The sequence below is a fragment of the Gymnogyps californianus genome, chromosome 3 (assembly GCF_018139145.2).
Source record: "Gymnogyps californianus isolate 813 chromosome 3, ASM1813914v2, whole genome shotgun sequence".
Classification (NCBI taxonomy): Eukaryota; Metazoa; Chordata; class Aves; order Accipitriformes; family Cathartidae; genus Gymnogyps; species Gymnogyps californianus.
Window position 1 is genome coordinate 71,173,147 of NC_059473.1, and position 23,874 is coordinate 71,197,020.

The 23,874-nt window shown below is 36.1% G+C and overlaps 1 protein-coding gene across 1 annotated transcript in view; it reads left to right on the forward strand.

The window, feature by feature from the left end:
• Positions 1 to 22,878, forward strand: part of TBC1D32 (TBC1 domain family member 32) — a 90,971-nt gene extending 68,093 nt beyond the window's left edge. The window contains exons 27-33 of the mRNA XM_050893532.1: positions 2,840 to 2,923; positions 12,912 to 12,981; positions 13,791 to 13,906; positions 14,869 to 15,023; positions 16,715 to 16,855; positions 18,699 to 18,887; positions 22,170 to 22,878. Of these exons, the coding sequence (XP_050749489.1) occupies positions 2,840 to 2,923; positions 12,912 to 12,981; positions 13,791 to 13,906; positions 14,869 to 15,023; positions 16,715 to 16,855; positions 18,699 to 18,887; positions 22,170 to 22,289 (875 nt within the window). The 3' untranslated portion in view covers positions 22,290 to 22,878. The remainder of the gene's footprint in view (positions 1 to 2,839; positions 2,924 to 12,911; positions 12,982 to 13,790; positions 13,907 to 14,868; positions 15,024 to 16,714; positions 16,856 to 18,698; positions 18,888 to 22,169) is intronic.
• Positions 22,879 to 23,874: the final 996 nt, after the last annotated feature.

The following is a 23,874-nucleotide window of genomic DNA, read 5'->3' on the forward strand; positions in this document are numbered from 1 at the left end:
TGGATGTGTGGATTAAATTTGCATGAGGTAATTGCCAGTCTCTTAAAAACTTCAATGTTAATACAGCCAAGCTACCATAATTTAAGAAAATCAACATTTTCACCGAGTTGGTAGGCCACAACACTAATCTCTATCTCTGAACATAACCTCTGCATGAGAATGTGGACTTTTACAACAATACTGACTGTACTATACAATGAATTTTCCTAAACTTCTTTTGTCTATTTTTCCCATTAAATGAAAATCACAGAGCCAGTTTCCACCTTTTTAAAGATTTTCAGGGAGTGTCCAAATGGCAGATAAATGATTAGTATTAAAAGACAAAAATTAAAATAACTACTTGTCATTTCACATGGACATTCTTTTGGAAGAGACAATGTCGTGTGAAAACCCTCTATTTATGTATTAACCACATTTGTTTTGATAAATTCTTGTGTGTCTTCCTCTCTCAAACTTGGTTAAAAGCTTTTCAAAGATTCTGATAGGCACTTAGATAAATACTTTCAAATAGTGGAAATCAATTTAGTGCTTGAGTTTCAAAATATTGCTTAGCAGTTGAGCTGTCACTTCTCCCATTAACTCAAGCACTGAACTGAAATATTCGACTGCTAGGTCAAGCATGTGGATGCCTTCCAACAAAAAGGGAAGAAATGTACAATGTTCTGACTTGGTTTTAAATTTTCTGAATTATGTGGTATTTTAGTCTTTTTAACCTGTTTGTTATTATAGTATGGCATATTTCAGTAATCACAATACTAATAGTCATACAGTAAACATCTAGCTAGTTATAAATTTTAAGTTTAATTTCTGCTTTTTGCTATCTACAGCTCCAGGTATACACACCTTTTCTCATTCTACACAAATATTTGTTATATTGTTTGTGGACCAAATTCCATTAAGCATATTAGTGAAGATTAGTGAGATTGTTTAGTCTCACAAAATGAATAAACTGTTACTCTTCTATAAAATAAACTGCTTTTTGCTAGCCCCATGTGGTTTATTAACCATGATTAAAAATAGCTATGTTATGTTTAAGTAGCAGTTTCTTCTCTCCATAAAAATGCATAAGAATATAAATTATACGTGTAATTTTTTTGTTTTGATTTAGTAGTCCTTTGCAATGTAAAATTAATTTTGTTACTATTGGAGCTGGCTACTCTAAGTGTAAATCTGTGTTTAGCTGTTTTAGTGAAACTTCTTTTCCCCTTTGCCCTGCCCATCAACATAGTATTACCAAAACTCAACCTTTTAAAAACTTTTTCTGGACTCATTCAGTGTAAATTAATTTCTGTAAATGTTTTAGACAACTAATCAAGAAAAAAAAAAAGTCATGATTTGATGTCAGTATGTTAGCTTAAAATGGTTGGAAGAAGAGTTAGTTGTCTTTATGATAACTTTTTCTTTGTTATTTTTCTGGCGTAACAAGCATCAGACTGTGGGTGGAGGTTCTGTCATCTTCCTCCTCCTCACGCACGAAAGAGCTTGCACTGCAGTCTCCCATGTTAGTTTTCCTGTCAGCAAGGCTAGTTCAAGAGTTTCTAGCTTTCTCCATCGCCACCTCCACCACAGATTGTTATGCCTTACTTCTGCTGCTACAACTGTTCGTACAGCTGTCCACTGAAGTGGTTTAGTGGAATTATTCAGTCTAAAACCAGCAAAACCACCTGTGGGTGCATGGAGTTATGTGCAGGAATGGGTGACTAAGGGCTGAAGCTTCAGTGCTACTAAATCGAGCTGCTGCCACGCAAATGGTAACGTGCAGTCTTAAAATGGGAAATCCCGTGGGTAGCAGCACTCATTACTCTCTAAATACACTTCCTTGCTTTGCGTTAGTGTGAAAAGAATGTTATATCACTATTCTTTAAATCCTGTTTATCGTGAGGACAGCAGCTGTTTTGGGATAGTATTTACTTATAAAACATGTTCATTGTTGCTATCTTAAATTCTTAATATGGCTCATCTCAATATGGGCTTCCTCCATGCAGTATGCGTAAAGGCTAAACAAAATCCTTTGTTTAAATCTGTAAGGTGGTAGTGCGCTCAGCTGCAGTAGCCTCAAACTGGAAGACTTGAGGAATCAGGAAGTTTTTGCTAATGATTTGTCATTGAGAGTTCTCGCTAACTCCCTGGCTAACATCCTGTTAAAGTGGGAGATACGATTTCCTACATAGTGACCAGATGCCAGCATCTGCCTTACCTATGCAGTATCTGCAGACTCAAAGTTCCATGGCAAGAACTGAGTAAGAACATTTATGGTCATCATAAAATACAGAATTTCCCAAAGGAAATGCTCCTATTGCTTAATTTTAAGTGAATAATTTTTAGCTTGTGATGGCATAGGTGGTTTTATATCGTGTTTTTTTTGAAACAGCCCTTAAAACTTCATTTACTTTTGTTAGCGTCATTTTGGGGTGGTGTGGCTTTTTGTTGTGTGGGGGTTGTTGGGTTTTTTTCTTTTTTTTTTTTCTTTCCCGTCTACATACACAGACAAATACGGTAAGATATTGTAGTTTAATTATAGTTAATTTTCATTTCATATTGAAACCGTGTAACAAATTCTGAAGTAATCTGTGGAGGTTATAAAGATAATATGGGATTTTCTTTCCGTTTACACTGAATATATCTCAGTAAAGCTATTAAAATTCAATTTAAGTTAGGAATGATGTTGGGAATGCAAAAGCACAATGCATGCTTTGAATTGTTCCCCCATAAAACCATGAATAAACATGCAGAAATTCAAATAGCTTTAGTTTCTCACATATTGTCATTTTGTTAGGTAATGTAGTTCCACATTTTGTTCATTGCCTCTAATGTTTTAATGAGTTTTTACTTTTTGCAGTTTTGGCAGAATTAATTGAAAAGTTCGTGTCACATCTTTCTGAAAGCCTATCGGATTGTTATTTCAGCACGGGAAACTATAAAGGTCAGTTTCCTAATAATTTATTGCGATGCAGCCTCTTCATGTTTAAATTACTTTCCTTTTAACTCTATCTGTAGCATTTTGGGGGTTGTTTAATATGTTCTTTAACAACTCAGAAATTCATTATTTAACTGGTGGGAAACACCTCACTTTGGAGCAAAAGATGATGTGCTTGAGTAAACAGTCCAGATAACTATTAGTGATGGGCATTCACATTTCTGTATGTGTAACAGAAAGATGGAGATGCAGAACAGGTGAGGGTATGATTCAAAGTATTTGTTTACACCTATTATAGAATGATTTGCAAAGCTGGTGGCATAAACATTTAAGATGGTGTAAGCCATCTGGCTCACCTTTTGAAAGCCCCATAATATATAATCAACCCAAAGGTATGCAATTTATATTGCATTAAAGGATACGTATTAAAGAACTGATATTGTTGGCAGAGTAATCTGAGTGTTAGTTTTGTACAGATGTTGTGCTTACAGCCAAGAATAAAGGATGAATGATAATTTATTCTGAGTGTGAAATAATACATTTTCATATTTTGAAGCACTTGCAAAATTAGAAGATTCAGAAGCATTGTTAAAATCTGCTGGAAAATGCACTTTCATTCTTCACTATCCGTCCAGGACTTTTTTCTTAGGTTGTAGTTCAGTCATTTAGAGTACTTATTCTGCCACTGACTCTGGAGAACCAAGCCTGCTTTGGGGAGAGTCTGTTACTTGTACTGATATTTTATTCTCACATCCATAGGATGCAAATATAATGTCCTTGGAGACTTCAGACTTGCCTTTGAAGTTTCAAAGCATAAAACCCCTTTAGTAATTTAGAGGTTCTCTTTCTTTTATGTAGTGGCCTTTACCTTCTGAAAGTTTGCTAACGGAATACTCTTAATTTTGTTTGAGAATCTCTCTCTTTGCTTAATGAAGAGAGTTGCTGAAGTGACAGTTCTTTCTGTCACTATTTTAAAAGATCCTTAAAGGGTTTTTTGTTGTCCTGCATTAGTTTGTCATTTACTTTTCGACTTCTCCGGAGGCATAATGAGCGACAAAAATCTTTTCATCGACTCGTAACACTTGCTATTTACATATTTTTGACACTTCCCAATTCAAATGATGATTTGAAGACAAGCTTGGAAATGGGGGAGTGAGAAGCCTTCTCAAGGATAGTCAGTAGTCTGGTGGTAAGAAACTGATGTGAAATGTAGGCAAGGGGCTGGTGTTGTCTTAATGCTTTCTTTCCCTGTCAGCAACACCATTATCACAGATGCTTTTTGTGAAGAGTTCTCCAGTCCAGGAAAGAGTGTTCTCAGGCAAACAGCATGTGTTTCATCAAGGGTTTCTTTTAAGTTCTATAGGAAAATAGTTACTAAAATTTCATAGCACCTTTTTCAGACAGGTCTAGCAATAAGTGTTGTCCAAGAAAACTAGTTTAGACCAATAAATTCATGCCGATTGACATGAAAGTGAAACAAAAATTTGGCTCTAAAATTGAATCTATGATCGTACTCCACTCTGGAACAGTAAAAGGGCTTGATTGTAAGAATCGGTTGTATAGCTAAATTTACACTAATTTCAGGTTCTTTTTTACATAAAACATACAGTGTAGCATTCCTATGAAGATAGGGAACACGCTTTGAGAACCCAAGTCTGTATTACACTTCTTATGTTTGTACAGAAGGGACAAACAAAACACGCTCAAATCTTTATCAGACCTTATTTACTTAAAATTAGGTTTCTTACTGATTGAATAATAATTGATCAGATTTATATACATTTCCTGGAGTTTTCTGCTAGTGTGTATGAAGGGTTGGAATTTCTCCTAGGAGAACAATTAATTATTGAATGCCATGTTATTTCACAGTATGTTTTCCATATACGTATGTGTAAACGCTGTCTAAGCTGAATCCTAAAACTACTGTTACAGTAGAGACATTTTTCTGAATTAGGTAGAGCTAATGAGTTGTTAAAAGGTAAACTATATCCCAGATCCATCTTTCTAGCTGCACATCTAAGTAAGCCAAATATGCACTTGGCAATTGTGTGTGTCCAACATTCTCTTGAATCTATTTGGGTCTGAGGAACTGAAAAACAGTTTCTAATAGTTGTTTAATTTTAATGAAGAGAAGCCACAATTTTCATGAAAGTAGATTCAGTACAGTGCATAGATTTTCAGTGTTTATCATGTCTCTTGAAATGAGAAATTGATTATCTTAAAAAATGACAGCTTTCTAAACCCGTAGGTAGTTGTAATTAGAATAACAGTCATCCATCTGCTGTGGAATCCCTCAGGATTTCAGTCTATTATAAAATTTGCAAATATGGAAAAATCAAATTAGTTTGGGTTGTTATTTTCAAGATAAGAGAGAAGGAAAAATATCTGATAAACCACTATGCAGTTGCAGTCTTTAATTATAAACAGTAACACAAATCTTAATTGAAGTTTACTTTCTGCTAGCAGCAGTGATACTGCTGTGATGTGGATTCAGATGAGTAAAATAACATACAATATGTACGTTAAATGTTAATGAACTCTGTCTATCCCCTTTCCCAGAATTAATACTTTCTAGTTTAATTTTATTTTTTTCTTCTTAAAAAAAAAACCAAAACAAAAAAAACCCCAAAAATCCCAACATTGAAAACCAAATCATTGACGTCTAGCTGTAATAGGCAATAGGATGGCAAGAAACTGAAAGTTGCTATAGTAGTAAAATAGACATTACGCATTAGGGATATGAAGTTCCTAATAGCCACTTGCTCTTCATGTTAGCAAATTCCAGTTCATTGCAACATAAATGCTTTGTGGAAATGTATTAGTTTTCTCAAGGTTCCAACAAACCCATTTCTCAAAGAATTCCACTTGCAGAGTCATCTAATATGTTGGTGTCTAGACTTCTTAATTGATCTCCGCCCTGTGTTGCAGACTGCCCAAACTTGGGAATGCTACGACCTTTCAGGATCAACTGGGTTTTTTGGTAGCTCTGGTTGTGCAGATGACCTTGCAGTTGAGTTCTCTATTTCCACTGGACTTTGTCTCTGAAACAGCTCTGCCATGTACTGCCAAAGGGACAGAACCTCAGGGATTTCAGGTCTTGGCCGTAAAACTCAAATGTCACGGTGTGTTCCTTCTCTAGATGAGGCTTAGTTCTCCGGCTGAACAAAATCTCATAGGAACTTTCTACCATTTAATGAGGTCTTAATCTTCTAAGGGTTAGGTGAATCGGGTAATGAACTGAGAAATTTTAAAAACACCAATGGGAAGCTATCAGTATACAGCTGATCAGAAGGAGTAGCAAATGAGAAATACAGGACTACAACTGCAAATTGGGCTGAAAGGGAAGGAGAAGGAAGAGCATTCTTCCCTTCTCCCTGCATCATTTGATGAATGCACTTCTTTAAAGATGGGTGCCCACTTTAAAGATGCTCTTAGCAAAAAGTGTTTTGCCCTTTGCCAGATTATATGTAACTAGACTGAAAATGTCGTTCATTCTTAATGATGTTGCTGCCAAAAATAGTTTGAGTATTTGTGATGACCAATACATAAAGAAGTTCTAGAGATGAACATTTTGATCTTGTATTGTTATGACAAACGTACTGATGATATTACAGATATTTTCAATAGTGAAGGTGGCATTGCACATGAGATTACCTAGCTCTGATGAGAAGCCAACAACATTGTCCAGCAATTATTCTTGGATCTTGTTTACATTGTCTCCATTCACAATTCAAATCCAACAATAATAATACTTTCCTTTGAAATGGGATTTTTTTAATAGACAATTCTAACAATGAATATGAGATTCAGACTGTCAGAAGTGCTCTAGATGAGTAGCCTGGTGGAGGAGATGACACCATCAAAAAATAGTAGCAAAATGGCAGAAGAGAATATGGTGAGAAATGTATGACTTCTGCTCTGCCCCGACTCCAAATAATGTTTTGAAATAGAAAATTTTCATAAGGGGATCAGAAAGAGAGAGGATAGGTACGGACAAAACATAAAGTTCTATATTGACTGCTTGGGCACCTGCCCACTGACAGTGTCAATGGTAGGTACCTGTTGAAGAGTAAGTAAAAAACCTACTTTTTTGTTAAAAAAAAAAAAAAAAAGTGAGTTCCACAATTTCAGTTTATATGTTCAAAGCCAAGGACTAGAGATCTGACAGTGAACATAACTACATACTTCAGAGGTTTTTGAAGCATCTGCAGGAATTATGCAGGTGGCTCTGGCCATCACGGGGTTTTCAACTGTTTGCAGTATTGTTACTTACATGGTTCCTTTGAATGAAAAGTATTTTCCATCCATACAAAGAAAACTAATCTTACTCACTGATGTTAAAATTTAACATTCATTAACATTTTGCAAAGATTATTTATATAGCCATAAAAACATTTGGCCTGGGCACCAGGAGGTGAAAAAGCTAAATCAGCAATGTGAGCAACAGCTTTAGTCATTTTCTTCACTTAACACAAAAGGGAAGCCAGTAGTTTCTTTGGGGTAACAGCAGTTAAACAGGGAAATAAATGAATTATTACCTGAAGACCATAGAAGTTGTATGAAATATGCCATAAAGCTGTTTCAGCTTGGCATCCTGTCATTTCAGTATGAATGCGATGTAGCTCATTTTCTGACTTAAACACGTAAAAGCTTCTTCATGGTAAGAGGGAAAATGAATAAGAAAGCAATCTTTCATATGAGTTGTAAAGTTGATTGAGGTCTAGTCTGATCAGGAAGAATACTACTGGACTGTGCGTGCCAGTTAACTTCCTCTGAAGTGTTTGTAGCTATAGATTGAGTTTAATAATAATATGTAATTGCCTTTGCAAATTATGCCTTATGGGATGTCCGTTTTTGTGCTCCTGAATGCTACAAAACATTTTGAGAAGTACTGCCCACTGAGATGCTTGAAATGGGCATGATCAGAGTTAGTACGAATGATCAGTCACGACCTCGAAGCAAGGAAACACTAAGATTCCTTAAAGAATTGCTCCCTGTCTTCCCTTCATCCTGTTCTTCCCATTCCCCCTAATCCCTTTTGACATTTACAATTGCTCAGTTTTGCAGGAAGACGTGGAAGATAAAAAACACAGAAGACAATCAGCCCAACTTTTTCTATTGACATAAGATGAAAACCTTCAAATTCCTTTCCATCACTAGGTTTTGTTCTGCAATAAATAAATAAATAAGGAAAGGGCTTGTAAGCAGAAGTTAATCCCCACCTCTCCCTAGGATCACCTGATTTGCATCTAGAACTATCCAGGATGCACAGGATTGCTTCTCTTTAAAGATGAAGACTAGATAGGCAATGGCAGTGAAGCATGCCTTACCTAGGAATCCCAGATTTAGGGTAACTGAACCAGGTGGGACAAGTTGTTCAGTGAGCCCTCTTTGCCTTTTTTTGCCCTGCTCCCTACCCTCACTGCTCCCCTGACTCAAGCAGCAGAGGTCCTAATTCTCTCTTTTTGGTTCTCTGTGGAACACTGAATTTGATTTAGAGGTAGAAGGGTTGGAAACAAGAGGAAGATTACCAAGACATAAAAAGAAATATTTCTTTATTGTAGAAAAAGATAATATTCTACAATTTTTCACGTGTACTGTTTTGTTTTTGGTTTTGTTTTTTGTTTGAGGTTATCACTGACAATTAATAGTTTACAGTCCTTGGTGTTTCAAAGGAAGCATTTTCTCTTTTGAATGAACAAGATTGTGTTAAATAGTGGATTTAAACAAAGTTTTGAGAGCAGGCATACCAATATTTCTTATGATTAGCTTATCTGAAGCGTGTATGGTAGGTTGCTTATATAAAGAGCAGTTGCATGGCTAAAAAAGGCTAAAAAAAGTATGTATCATTTACACTTAAAAATGGTCCATACTTACTGCTGTGGGGTTTTTTTATGCGTTTTAGAATGAGAGATAAAGTCAACTTTCTATTATAATAATTTTTTTTAATTGTAAATCAGCTCCTAGAGAATTCTGATATCCTTCAAGTCACTAGTTTAATTTTGGCTTCATTTCTATTTTACAGTGTTTTACATTTTTAAAGGAAGAAGTGAAAAAGACCTGTTCAACATAGAATTTTTTGTTTTATTAGATAAATAAAAAGGAAGCTGCCAAAGCATGTTGTTCATTCCATTTAATAATAGCCACAGTGCTGTACCATGTTGTTATCTAATTCACAGTTCAGAGAGATGTTCTGTCCTTTGTTTGAGGATAAACAGCATTCTTATTTAGAAAATTGATCTGACGATGCCTTTTGTTATGAAACCCATTGTGTTTCAAGACAGTTAGTTATATCAGGTGTATTGATAAATATCTGTCAAATGAGTTTTGTAGAAAATTAAATTCAGTGTATTAAATCAGAGGTATGGGCATCATTACAATAATACAGTCACAACATACTCCTGCAAGCTTACTAGTCAACTTTTTATCCATGGATTGCAATATGCAGTATTTCAATATTCCACTTACTGTTAATAACAATTTTCTAAGCTTAATGGTGCATTTAAGGTTTCTAGGTCCAGTTTTTAATCAGTGGGAAGTGGTCCTGTATGTATTCTAAATGACTTTATAGTTTTCTAAAACCTAGTCTTCCCAGTCTATTAATTGGTAAACAAAATGGAAAATCAAAACTTTTGACCCAGGACAAAGAACCACAGTTTGTGTTTTCCCATAGTGAGTTGTGGATTGGCAGCAGCTTGACTGCCTAGTGTACGGAGCTAAGATTATATCAAATACACTGGTGTACAAAAGCACAAGTTTTTGCCTTGATGAGTGTATTGGGTTTGCGTGGCAAGGTTTTGGTAGCGGGGGAGCTACAGGGGTGGCTTCTGTGAGAAGCTGCTAGAAGCTTCCCCTATGTCTGATGATAGAGGCAATGCCAGCCAGCTCCAAGTCGGACCCGCTGCTGGCCAAGGCTGAGCCCATCAGCGACAGTAGTAGCACCTCTGTGATAACATTTAAGAAAGCAAAAAAGTTACTGCGCAGCAGCAGTTGCAGGTGGAGAGGGGAGTGAGAAGATGTGAGAGAAACAACTCTGCAGACACCAAGGTCAGGGAAGAAGGAGGGGGAGGAGGTGCTCCAGGCACTGGAGCAGAGATTCCTCTGCAGCCCGTGGGGAAGAGCATGGTGAGGCAGGCTGTCCCCCTGCAGCCCATGGAGGTCCACAGTGGAGCAGATATCCACCTGCAGCCCGTGGAGGACACCATGCCAGAGCAGGTGGATGCCCGAAGGACACTGTGACCCCGTGGGAAGCCTGCACTGGAACAGGCTCCTGGCAGGACCTGTGGACCCGTGGAGAAAGAGGAGCTCACGCTGGAGCAGGTTTATTGCAGGACTTGTGACCCCATGGAAGGGACCCACGCTGGAGCAGTTCGTGAAGAACTGTAGCCCATGGGAAGGACTCACGTTGAAGAAGTTTGTGGAGGACTGACCCCTGTGGGAGGGACCCCACGCTGGAGCAGGGGAAGAGTGTGAGGAGTCCTCCCCCTGAGGAGGAAGGAGCAGCAGAAAAAACATGTGATGAACTGACCGCAACCCCCATTCCCCGTCCCCCTGCGCCACTGGTGGGGAGGAGGTAGAGAATTTGGGAGTAAAGTTAAGCCTGGGAAGAAGGGAGGGGTGGGGGGAAGGTGGTAAGATTTGGTTTTATTTCTCATTATCCTATTCTGATTTGACTGGTAATAAATTAAATTATTTTTTTTTCCCCAAGTCGAGTCTGTTTTTCCCATTACAGTAATTGGTGAGTGAACCCTCCCTGTCCTTATCTCAACCCATGAGCCTTTCGTATTTTCTGTCCCCTGTCCAGCTGAGGAGGGGAGTGATAGAGCAGCTTTGGTGGGCACGTGGCGTCCAGCCAGGGTCAACCCACCACAATGAGGTACTGTGTAATACAGAATTATTATTCAATCCAAACTCTATGTTAGTTTTATCTTCTTTCACAATACAGGGGAAAATATCAAAAGGAAAACTGATAAGGAGAAACCCCTTTTCAGCTAATTTAAGAGATTATTACAACAGAGAAGAAAAGGCAATGAGAATCAATGAAATCAGTTGTGTTCTTTTAATGTTAATGGGAAATAAGCATTCAATACTTGCTGTAAACTGTTACAGAATGGAAACTGGGGTCAGATTGTGGGTTGTGATACAGCTGTTCCTCATTATACCCTTGCTGGACTGGGATACCAGCTCCTGCATGGCCACCCACAGGAGGATCCACCTCAAAATGGAGGCAGGGCTTCCTTGTGGCTTAGAGGTTATTATAGTGCTTGCCTCTCTCCTGCCATTAAATATGGTCGTGTCAGGACTGAATTAGCCATTAGTCATAGCCAACTCATTCAAATTCCCCCTGGTTTCTAGGATATAAGTATGCCTCTTGCCTTCACAGTTGCACACAGGAACCTGAAAATGAATTGACTTAGTATGGTAATTGCAGCCTGAGTAAACAGGTAACTTGGAACAGGAGCTGTAAAAAGATCTGAACTGTTTCAGTCATTTTAACTGAAATGCCCTGTGATTTCATATGTATTCTTCCAAATATTGTGTTGCTGGTATGCTATGCAGAAGATACTTGAACTTCCGTTCTTTGGGTAAAAAAAACCTCTCTGATGTGGGTTTGCTATTTCAATCCCATCAGATTATTGAATAAATTTGCTTTACTCAAAGACCAATTGATTTTTCTTATGTATAAATGTATTTGTCAAAAGTACAAGGTTAATTTCTCATGACTCTAACACTTGGAGCATTGTCCTCTATTAAAGTTATAATACTGAGCGGGGGTTTTTTTCTTACCATACTTCTGCTGCTGAATTTTACTGCTTCATTGTCAAGTGTAATTTTGCTGTATTGTTTTCTTCATGAGAATTTCAACCTACTTCATCTCATCTGAGCAGAGTGCTTCTTAATTTTTTTTTCTTTAACTTTTCTTCCTAACCAGAGGCATTTCCTCCCCTAACCTGTAAATATTTCATCTTTAATACCTTAGTCCTTGTTTGCTTACCAGGAACATAGAGTGTTTACCTGAATGGGTAGCCAGGGAATCCTTCAGTTTGATTTCTGTCTGAGAAGGATATAGAAAAAACACATATCAAGTTACTGTGTAATCTGCTTAATCAGATTTTTACATTTATCACTCAGATGAATATATATTAACTTATGCTGCCATATCTGTTATTTACATTTTTAACAAACTATGTCAGTTGTTAGGTTTTTTTTTTTTTGTTTCATTTGTTGTTGTTTTTTAAGTAGCACTTTGAAAGAAGTATATTAAAGGTTTAAGCCCTCAGCTTTGTAACTCGTAATATTATTGGACTGTAATTTTTTTCTGGAGTATAGTTATCTTAGATGATATATGTACATGAGAGAAACAAAGCCTCACTTTTAATTGCATTTAGAATTTAATATTTTGAGAAAACATTACAACAGAGGTTGCTTTAATTCATGATTTATTAATTTGTCTAACTTGGATTTTTAATTTAAACAAATGCAGAAAACGGAGTATATATTACTGTGTGAAAGAACAATGCATAGAAATACCAGATTTTTTAAATCCTTCAGTTATAAAGTTTTCTGTGATTCATATCAAAATAGAATTTTTGTTAATAAAGTTGGTTTTACAGCTAGGAGACTTTAAGGCCACTGGAATGGAAGAAAGTAGATCAGAAGATGCTGCTTTGTCTGATTTCTTGGCCAGAAAGGATAAAGCTGTACTAAGAAATAGGACTGAAAAAGATGTTGTTTGTTTACATCATGCTGTAAAGCTGATGATAACCATACTAACAGTGAAGATTTCCTTATAAAGAAGGTGATGTTAGTCAAAAAAATAAACGTATATGAAGAATGCAGGTTCTTGATGCATCCTTTGCAAACAGTACTAAACTCATTTAAAATAAGAAACAGTTGTCCAGAATTGGTATTCATACATAAAAGAAGCTTTACATTAGTATTCAGTTAAAATCATATTTATCATAATACTTTATATTTTTTTCTTTTGTTTTAGCCATGGATGCAGATGTGGAGAATGAAAGCCTTTCATCTGTGCAGCAGCTTGGTGTTGAAATGACAGTCAGGTACATGGTATTAAAATATTTCCCTAGTGTATTTCTAGGATTTGTTTGATTTTCATGGAATGACTTTAATGATATTTAATCTATCAACTCAGTGCTTTGTACCGTTTAATCTAAACATCATCTTTACGAAAATAAATTCTACCTTTGAAAATGAAAAAGGTATTACTACATAATTAAATTATCTTTACAGATCATATAGGTTATTATCCTTTATTGTTGTAAAGGCTAATTGTAACTTGTTAGTAAGATTTACCATAAAATTACATTATCCTGAGTTATGTGTCTTTTTTTCCTCACATTACTTCTTTAAATGGTTCTGTTTAGCTAAGCTTAGTTATATGCCATTTAAACATTTTATTTGGCTGATAATTTGTAGAGCCGTGATGAAGGAAAAGCTAATGTGTCTTCCACAGATTGTTATCTTTAGCATTAATATTTGAACTCTGATGCTAATAATTACACATACAGTATACTTAGATGGAATTCTAAATAATGTATGTGAAGAAAATGAGTTGTGTGTGTTAGAGTACTTCCTCGTCTCCACCACAGTCTCTAAAACTGAACTAAAAGGAATTTAGGTGAGGAATTGTAACACTGAGTAGCAGATGTTTGGTGTGTATCCTTCCTAGATAAAGCATAATAGGTTTTATTAAACCATTTATGTGTATATCTACAACATAGTGTTTGTGATGAGCAACGCTATGACAGCTTAACTTTCACAGGCCTATTAAATATGAGTTCTTGCTTTTTAGGAATTAAAAAAAATATTTAACCTTTAAACAGTTTTGGTTTTTGACTTTTTGTGCTAGATATGGAAAATATCTAAACTTGCTAAAAGGACACGCTGAGAATGGTCTGTGCTTCGTGTTAATGAATTGTGAGAAATTTCTGAAACAACAGCAAAGAACTGTGGTATCCTCACTTTGTATCCTTTCTTGATGGCATAAATTATATTGCCTAAAAATGCCAGCGGAATTTGAACTCTCAGTTTGGGCTTTTGATGGTGGTGTAGATGTGTAATATGTACTGAAAGAAAAAAAAAAAGGCACTTTGAAATTTTGTTAAGTTAAAATGCACACCCAATGCACTCAAGAAAATCTTCACCCTTTTGTTCCCATACTTTATTAAAATTTGCAAGTCTCATTCATTTTTGTCATAAACTGTTTTGGAGTAGGGTCACATCTTTATGTGATAAAGAGTCTGCAGCAATGTACCTTTGAGCATTAATGAGTATTTATGGTACTCCCACAATACCAACAGTGTTAATGGTATTGCCCATGTAATGATATGTGGCTGTAATCTGATCAACAGAAATGTTTTGACTTCTGACTCTTTGAGATCTACTGTGGAACTTTTTTTTTTTTTTTAAATAAAACAGATACCCCTTTCCAACAAGCTTTGCTGTATTCTTCAGGTATTAGACTTACATATCGCTATTAAAATACACTTCAGGCATATTAGTCAGAATATGCTTAATCTCTTTTTTAAAGCTTTTCTTTTACTTAGGTTTTTTTCCATAATCTTCACAACTCCTGTTTTCCTCCTCCACTATTCTCCTTTCTTGTACTATAAACACACTTGTTTTGGTGTGGGTTTTTTTGCATTTACTTGTTTTTTGTCGACTTGTGTTGATTTGGCTTGACTACTTATGGACTGGAAAAAAAGTAGTGTATAGGGAAAATAGCTTAAATAGTTTCTCTTAATTCAGTTTGAGAGGCAGCCGTGCCTCAAGAAGCTGCCTTCTGTGCCACTATATTTCCCTTGTCTCATCTCTAACAAACCAGCTCGTGCCTCTGTGTGCGTGGGCCTGGGGAGGAGGAGGGCTGCAGTTCCTGCAGGGCAGTGAGGAGGAGATCTCTGCCCGAGTTCCTTAACCTTCTCACGCAGGCTGCTTGCAGGAGCGCTATGCTGGCTATGACTGGTTTGCATCTTCTGTCTTCCTCATAATGTCAGGGGACGGGGAGAGGACACTGACATTTCTTCAGCGATTTTCACGTCTTCTTGTTTCAGCATTTCTCTGGCTACCAAGACTGCATATATCTGTAAGAATTTAAAAGCTGTTTCTTTCTGAAAGGCCACTTTGAAAGTTTCCAAAGGAGACTTTATCAATTTCCTTAGTTTTGGGTTGGTTTTTATAATGCGTTAAGTTTTCATTAAAGCCCTCTATCTGAATACGTGACCCTGAAAAATTCTCTCACAAAAATACAGATTTGACATTTGCTCAAATGGTTGTTTAAAAGTAGTGAAATAACACGTGGACTGATAGTAAAGGCATTGTTATTGGATTTTAAAGCTGGCAGTAAAAGAAACTTTGTTAGTGGCATTAAACTCTGTGTGAAGGCTGCGAAACTGTTGAATGACTTCTTTTTTATTATTACAGTGTGCAACTCCATCCTGTTGATTTTTGTAGTAAAACTATCAGTTTTAAAATTTACTAAATACACTAGAATGTATTTAGTAGATTTAAAAAATTATTACTGCCCAAATACTGAATGCTTGACAATTTTAAATTATTAGTATATTGGATCAAGTTTGTAGTATAGGAAACATCACTTCCATCTTTCGTTAGGGGTGATTCCATCTATTTAAAATAAAACCCTTCCAGTTTGACTTTGTACATTGTCACGTTGAATGTTTTGAACATAAACTATAAAACAACTGTGGTCTTTACTAGAGAACTCTGGGGCATAAGTAGCACAGATGAGATTCCGTACCTCTTTGTATGCAAGCTTCTGTATTAACATGAATTGGTCTGTCTTGTCACCAGAAGTGACCGTATTGGTCCACTCACAGCACTGAGTCCAGCCCTGAGGTTGTTCCAGGACAATGAAATTTTGCTCCATTGTGTGAATATAATTGTGCTGAACACCGTCAGTGCTGAGAACTTCAGTGTTGTCTTCCATACATGAACTAGCCAGCGTTGCAGGCAGGGCTAACGCTCATTCTCAATACCTAAATGATTTCTTTTTCATAATGTATCTTGAAAATACATGGAGAAAATTCAATAATTAACCTATTTGCATAACTACCGCAATGTAAACTAAAATCAAATGTCAAAACATGAATGAGGAATTATCCAGCCGTTGGATTGTGATGCTGCCTACCTCAGGAAGGATGAAAATTCCAAAGGATGTACCTTGACCTTCTAGCGCGAAGCCAAGGATTCATTACCTAGAAACCAGGCACTGATACCCAGAGCTTTCCATACTGATAAAACCTCTGTTCCTTTTGCTGCACAAAATAGAATTTCACTCATACCAGCCACGCATACTGCAAAGAAACGTGCACACAGAAAACAGCTTCAAATACCATAGAAGTTCCACTCTATTCACCAGTAAATGTGAAAAAAAAAAAAAAATCCAACAGAAATTAGTCTTTTTTTCCCTTCTGTTCTTTTGTTTAAAATATAACAACGGTTTCTCCATCCCTGCTTTGACAATTAAGGCTTACGTGCAATAAAGAACTAGATCGCTAATGCAAAGGAATAGTCAGGATTAATAACAGTTTCTAACTTAATTTTCTTTCATTTAACTACATGTTTTTCCTGATGGTAGTACCAGCTTCTTTGTTTATTTCCTGTCTCTAAAATAACTGGGATGCCTTATCTTACAGGTAAACGTGTATATTTTTATATATTGTTCTCAGCAAGGTATTTTAAAATAACACAGTTTTGTAGTCTGTAACCCTTTTCCTCAATTTTGTTGTTGATGATGATGTTGTTGTTGTTAATCAGATGCACCTGCCTATTACCGCAGTGGAATCCGGCATCCATCCGGTCTATTTTTGCAGCGCTCACCACATTGAAATGTTGCTGAAAGCTGAGTTGCCACTTGTCTTTTCAGCCTTCCACATGTCTGGTTTCACTCCATCCCAGGTAACTGATGAAAGCGTATCAAAGTATCATCAACTTTTTGACTTAAATCCACAAGATCAGGGACATTCAGGAACTACTGTGGTTTTTCTGTACAGCACTTGTGTGGTGGTTATGAAACTGGGGGTAAGAGGTAGTATTGAATGCATACTGACTTAGAGCATCTGAAAATAGAAGGTGACTGACTTTGGTAGAATAATGACAGTGTACTGCAGCTGATGACCTTCCATTACATGTTCATGCAGAAAACTTGATAAAAATAATATATACTAAAACATCAGGTTTATCATTAAAAATAAATAGAATGTCTTATTCCCTGGAATAATTTTCTAAATTTTCCATAGGAGGGAAGTGAGTAATTTGGGATAGGTGTAATAGGAAGTAGTTCAGGTGATACTAGAGCAAAATTAATTTTATATGAGCTACTGTAACTAGTACAATCAGGTAACACGCTATTCTTCTATATTAAAGAGATGTTACTAAAGAAGAGTATTTATCCATAATGTTAGCTTTCATTTTATCTACTTACTACAATTCTTTGGTAATATGGAACGCTATGTATGGAGCATTACTTATAAAGACTGCAGTCACGATGAAGTGTAAACAGCTTCATGCAATAATGAGTTAGATTGCCAATGCAAAGGACCTCTCACCACAGTAAGAAAGCTTGTTGCTGTTCCAAGGCAAGAAAAATATTTTTCATCTTACGCCTTCAAAATTCCTTTTTGCCACAAGATTTGCAGCTTAAAAGACTTCTTAATGGGGGCAGATGCCAGTGTGGTACAGATACTGCTTAAAACAGGCAGCTTGATCTTTGAGGACAGAAGATTGGCAGGTGAGGGACTTTATCTCAGCATAGGAATGAGGTGCTTATAATAAGATTCCTGCTTTGGGGTGGGAAAACACACAGTAACAGTCACTCCTTCCTCAACTATTCTTGTGTAAGTTATACTGTATGCTTTTTTTAATTGTTTGCACTCAATTAATAATAGACTAGTTATTGTTCTAAACTGCTGACAAGGTTTTTTGGGGATTTTTTTTTTTTTTATTTAACGTGTTACTGAAATGCCGCTGGTGGGTGCCACTGTATCTTCTGTGTGACTTTGCAGTTCTACTGCAGGATTAAAAACAAACAAACCCTGAACTGTGAAAACAACTCTGTATTTAAGTGCTTGTGTGCATCAATAAATACCTCAAAACAGATTTAATGCCAGAGTATGGCTGCTGTCATCTAATTAGAATCTTGGTACTTCTGCTGCTGGATATTTTTAAACATGTTAAGGACTGATTAGCAGAAGATTTGTGGTCTAGAACTAAATGAAATGTGCTGTACACATCTTAATACATTGTGATTTAGAACTGGAAAAAGGAGTTGCTAAGTGTGTTCCATACCCACTTCATTAAATGAAAACGTGTCTTAGGGAAGGGCCTAACATTCATTTATAAGGCAAAGAACTACTTTAATTTAAAGGAAAATCCACATTTAAACACACCTTCATCACCCTCATTACCCTTTAGGCCGCATTTTTGAAAAATCTTGAAAAAAACACCGTTGCTTTCAGCGGACTTTGACTTTTATGTCTCAAGCTCAGGAGTTGCCAGAATATACTCAGATAAGTGAGATGCATGGATGCAGTGTTATGTTTAGCAGAACTCACTGGAAGTCTGTTCAGAGGCTGTGATTTAAAAAATGGTGATTCTTGGCTTCTTTTTTACTTTATCCCTTTTAGTTTCATAAGTAGGGTAATGTAGGAAAAAGGGTCTATAGTATAGAAAAGAGATAAAGCTGATCAATTATGACAATGTCTACAGCAATTTAATTATATATAATTTCATTCTCATCTAGATTTGTCTGCAATGGATAACTCAGTGTTTCTGGAATTACATGGACTGGAGTGAGATCTGTCACTACATTGCTATATGTATTTTCCTTGGTCCTGATTATCAAATATATATGTGTATTTCTGTGTTCAGACACCTACAGCAAGATATCCTGAAGCACACTGAAGCCCAAGATCTCCAGGTTTTTCTTAAAGTAAGGGTTTCTTTTTTAATTTTTCAACTGTTGAAGGGAAGCAGAGCTCTCAATACTGAAAATATATATGTTACTTAATCTGAAGCTCTTACTGAATTTCACTTACTGATTTTAAGTGAGTGAAATAATACTTTATTTACTTCCTGGCAGGAAATTGTGGTATAGTATTTTCCAGAGAGTAGCTTTCCTGCATTTTGTCCTGATCAGTTCCCTTTGTAAGCAAAGTAAATAGCCATATTAAGTCATGAGGACATTTGATTCGGTTCTCTCAGTGTGGTCCCAATCTCATTAAACTAGATGTTCTCCAGAAAGGTGGATTTTCACAGTGGTCTCCTACTGAAGCTTGAAGAGATGTGGCACAAAGCTCAGTAAGCTGTTATTTTGAACAGATGCCAATTACTATACAACCAGCCTCACAATTTCATATTCTTTGCCATATTATAAATTATGTTTGGTTATTGTATTCTTTTTGCAGGGTACTGCTTAGCTATAGATGCAGTCATGAATAGATACAAATATTTGACCCTTCTTCCCAGAGACATTTTTGCTTTTTTCTCTGGTCTTTTTTTTTTTTTTTTCCTCCAATCAAAATTCTTTTGAGAGCTATATATCTGCATCTTACTCTGTCCTAACAACAATAGTTTTCTGACTAGTTTGCATCCAACTTACATGTTCGTAAATATGAATAATATGTCAGCTTAATCATTTTCCTTGAAAATGTTTGGTATACAGTCTAATAAGTGAACTGTTTTGTTTGACCTGGTTTTGGTCAATGTGCCTTAAAAACTACTTCATCTTGATGGCATTATTGGGATAGTTTATGTAAATTATAGAAGAGAGAATTTGTATGTTGTCACCTACAGTATAAACAGGCCAAAGATTTGACATGGTACTGTTAAATTAATGAGAAATACTGTATATTATTGCACTACTGGAGTATTTACAATTCATTGAGTGACTACTGCAGAAAAAGAGGCGTTAATAGCATACTTAAACTGTGCTCTTGCTTTTTATAGCTCTTAATTCATCTAAAGAAAAAAAATTCTGTCATTGTATTCATTCAATTTCAACTATATTATGGGCTGCATGTGAAGTTACTTGGGTTTAATACTTGCAATGGCATTAGTCAGCTGCCCTTTTACTGAAATAACCAAATTCAGTTTCAAGTTTTAGCCTATTTCTCAGCACAACATTCACAGATTTGGATTACTGTAGTGGAGCAATTCTCTTAAAAGTGGAAGTATAAACTATTCTGAGAACATAATCCAAGTTAAGAAGAAAAACCCAACACACCTACAACCTTGGAATATTAATTTTATATTTTTTTTAATGTAATGTCACATCTTGAACTTCATACTAGCAATGGTCATTTGCTATACAAACAAGTCCTGCTGCCTATTTTCCTTCCAAGAACCGATAGTACTTTCTGGTTTTAAGCTTCTACATGCTGTAATGAAAAAGATGATGATTTGACAGCAATACACCTTTGTTGGTATTATCTAATAAGTGTTCCAGCTAGCTGTTAACATTAAAAACAAATATTTTCTTCTTAAAATATAAATATACTTTCATTCGCACATGAAAAAGGAAGTTGGAGACAACTTTGCTGTCAATTCAGATGACATGCCTAGCACTTAAAATAAGTAAAACATTCACCCTTTCAATGTGTCCTTCTAGTGATAAAAAAACAGATGACCACCTGTGAAAGAAATCATCTTCTGTTACTCTATAATTTGCCTTTCCTCTGTGCCAAGAGGAGACTAGAAGTGAACATGAACATTTTTTCCCTTTTTCTGGTTCTTTGTTGGCTGAGATGGGTTACTTACAGTTATGATCCCCTTGAGATATCTTGATGTTTCAGCATTAACTGAATTTAAATTTATTGCTTGGACTTTTATTTATCCTTTCGTGGAAGGATGAAGGTGCATAGCTTTGTAATTTCCATGTGTGAACCAAGAATACTGTAACCTGCCACCTCAGTAAACCTGTCTTGACTATCTTGGTTGCATTTGGATAAAATAGAGAAACTGGGGCTACAGGGTTTGTGACTTGTTGTAATAGCACATATAGGCCAGTATGTCAGTCTCTTCTAGGAGTAATTTAGCTACTCTTGACTTTATTTTCTGTGAGTGTAGGCCATATTATTGACAATTAAGTTGCTGACCAATGCTTTAATACACGCGCACATTTAATCAATATAGGATTTGACTGCTTACAAAAAAAAAAAAAAGAAAAGAGTTAAATACGTACTGCAGTTCTCTGTTGGAATCAGTTTTCCACTATAGTCAAGCTTCTCACAGTGCATGAAGAGTAACTTGAAAGGTAAAATCGTGCCTTTGCTTTCACTTGTGAGTAGGGGAGGAGAAATATAAAGACCATCTTGAATTCCTGTTCAGATGCCAAAGTGCAGCCTTCCAAGCCTGAGTAGATGTTCTCAGGAGAATTCTGTTTAGCAGAGATACACAGTCAATACACCAGCAGATACAACGTGTCCACAAGGACTGTCTGGCTCCAGAGAGCTTTTTTGCAGCACATGCTGCCAACAGTGGTAATCCTGCTCAGTAGATGGTGGGCACACAAGTTGTTCCAGTTCAAAGCAGCAACAAGTTCGCCCATTTTACCTAGACTGTTCTTCAGGATCCTGCTTTCTGCGGTGCTTCCTCCTTCTCCCTCTAATATAGCAGCCACGAGAAGGAACATGGCCTGTTTTGTTTCTTTTTCCTGAGGGCACCTTCTTTTACTCTATGTTTTGGAATTAGTAAGAATTAATCATTTGTAGTGATGCAGAAGTGTTTATTCTGCTTTTATTTAAGCACTTCATGAAGATCTTTCTTTATCATTGATTTTAAAAATAAGTATCTACTGTTACTTTCCTGGTTTTATTGAGAATCTAGTTTGGATATAAAAGCTACATTAACAAACTTCTAGCATGCCATGTGCTGGTATAGAAATCTTTTAAAAGAGTATTTTAGTACCTGGCTTTGCCTTCTTAAAGCTTACTTTGTTTTCCTTAAAAATCTTCATATGGTATGTTCTCCAAAAATGAGATGAACAACGTCCACCTGAAAAAACTATTTGTTACCCAGACTGTAAATAGAAAGAACCATCTGGAAGCAGATATTACCAATTCCTTATTTCTAAATGAAATGTGTGTATTTTAAACACCCAGGCTGTGACAAGCGGAACAAAATGAGCTATCTTTAGAAGCTTGGAATTCATTAAATGTGAGTTGTGCATCTTTTTTTCCTAGCTAATAAATGTTTTCTCTGTGTATTTGTGCAGGAAGAAGCACTCCATGGATTTCGAGTGAGTGATTATTTAGAATACATGGAAAGCTTGGAGGTGATCTACAGACCTATGCTGCTGAAAGACATGAGGAACATAAGAGTGCAGAATATATAGATGTAGCAAACAAGCACTTTATTTTCCAGTTTTGGTTACATCCTTTAAAAGGATGCTGATTGATTGATATATCAATCTCACCTAAAATAAGTCTGGATGTGTAAATGTACATACTGTAAAATAAATAAGGAAGGCTTTCAGAATATAGTTTTTGCAAAAGGACTTAATCTAAGTTTGATGACCTAAAATACCACGTTTTTCCAGACAGGCTATATGCGCTGCCTCATTTTCCGTTAACAGAAGGCAGCTTCAGAACCCCCCTGTAGGATGCTGAAGTGTCTTCCTTAGAACGTACGTCTTCCTTATAAAGTCTTGAACCCGTTCCCAACTCATTGCATTATTGTCATCTCCTTGTGGCAGAGTCCTAAAACCTTCATATTTTGCTAGGGTCTGACAAAGTGATTTTTCTTAGAAGCAACTGCTAGTGTGTATTCATATGCATGAAAAGTCAACAAATGAAAAACAAATTCCCTGTATACAGCTGTTCTGACTTTGTGGATAAGGTTGAGAAAATGGGGTGTTCAAATACATGCAATGAAAAAAGACTGATATTCCTGTCTTTTTTTAAAATAAAATAAATCGTTTTATGTCATAAAACATCTGTTTGTAACATACAGTCTCTGTGTAAATGAATGAGAAGTCCTTGAGCGGCCTGCCTTTCATATCTCTGGAAAATGTCATTTTTAAAGATTCTGGTTTCATTCAGACAGAAAAACTAATACGAAGCTTCATCCGTGCTTGCCTTTCATCATCAATGAAAAGCAAGAATTAAGGGTGCTAGATATTTTCTAACACCAGTGCAGTGTAGGTAAAATTTCAGCATTGTTGAAGTTGACTGAAGTTCCCAATTTCAAAAGAAACATTGTTTTCTTGAGGAGTGCTGCATCCCATTTGCTGTAAGGATAGGTTTTAGGTAACGGTCAATGGGCCACTGAGGAAACATTCTAGCGGCTTTCTTTTCCATACTATATTATATCATTGTTAAATATTATTTAAGAAATCTATATATTTTTGTGCACCAATTAATAGTTGTTTTTTGAATCCAAATTTCAAAGCACTGGGCATGATGTTGAGTCAATAAATAATACTCAATTAGATGACAACATATTCCAAAAATGAATACTACAGTTAGCTTGTCAAGAATTAATAAATGCCTTTGTATTTGGTTGAACTTATGGTCGATAAAATGATAATTATTGGCAAGCAGGACCGCTTCCCTCAGTATTTGCAAGTAATCAAAGGATGTAGATGGAAAATGACAAGGTATTATCCTGTGGCCATTTAATATTTTTCATACAGTCAACCAGATCTGCATCAAAATTTCAAAAAAAGAAAATACCAAGTAGAAATGTAACCTTTACAATGCCCACATGAGGTTAGATGAAAAGTAGACATGTAAGATGATAGCTTACTAACTGCAGAAATTCATAGTCACATGGAAGGAAAATCTAAAATTAGAACAGTTATTAAAATCTGTTCTCAAATTTGTTATACTAATGTCTTGAAATGGAAGAGGAGAAAAAGTGTCGTCTGTTTGGTACATCCTACCCCTCACCAGCCAAGCTTTCTCTCCTGTCTCCCTCAC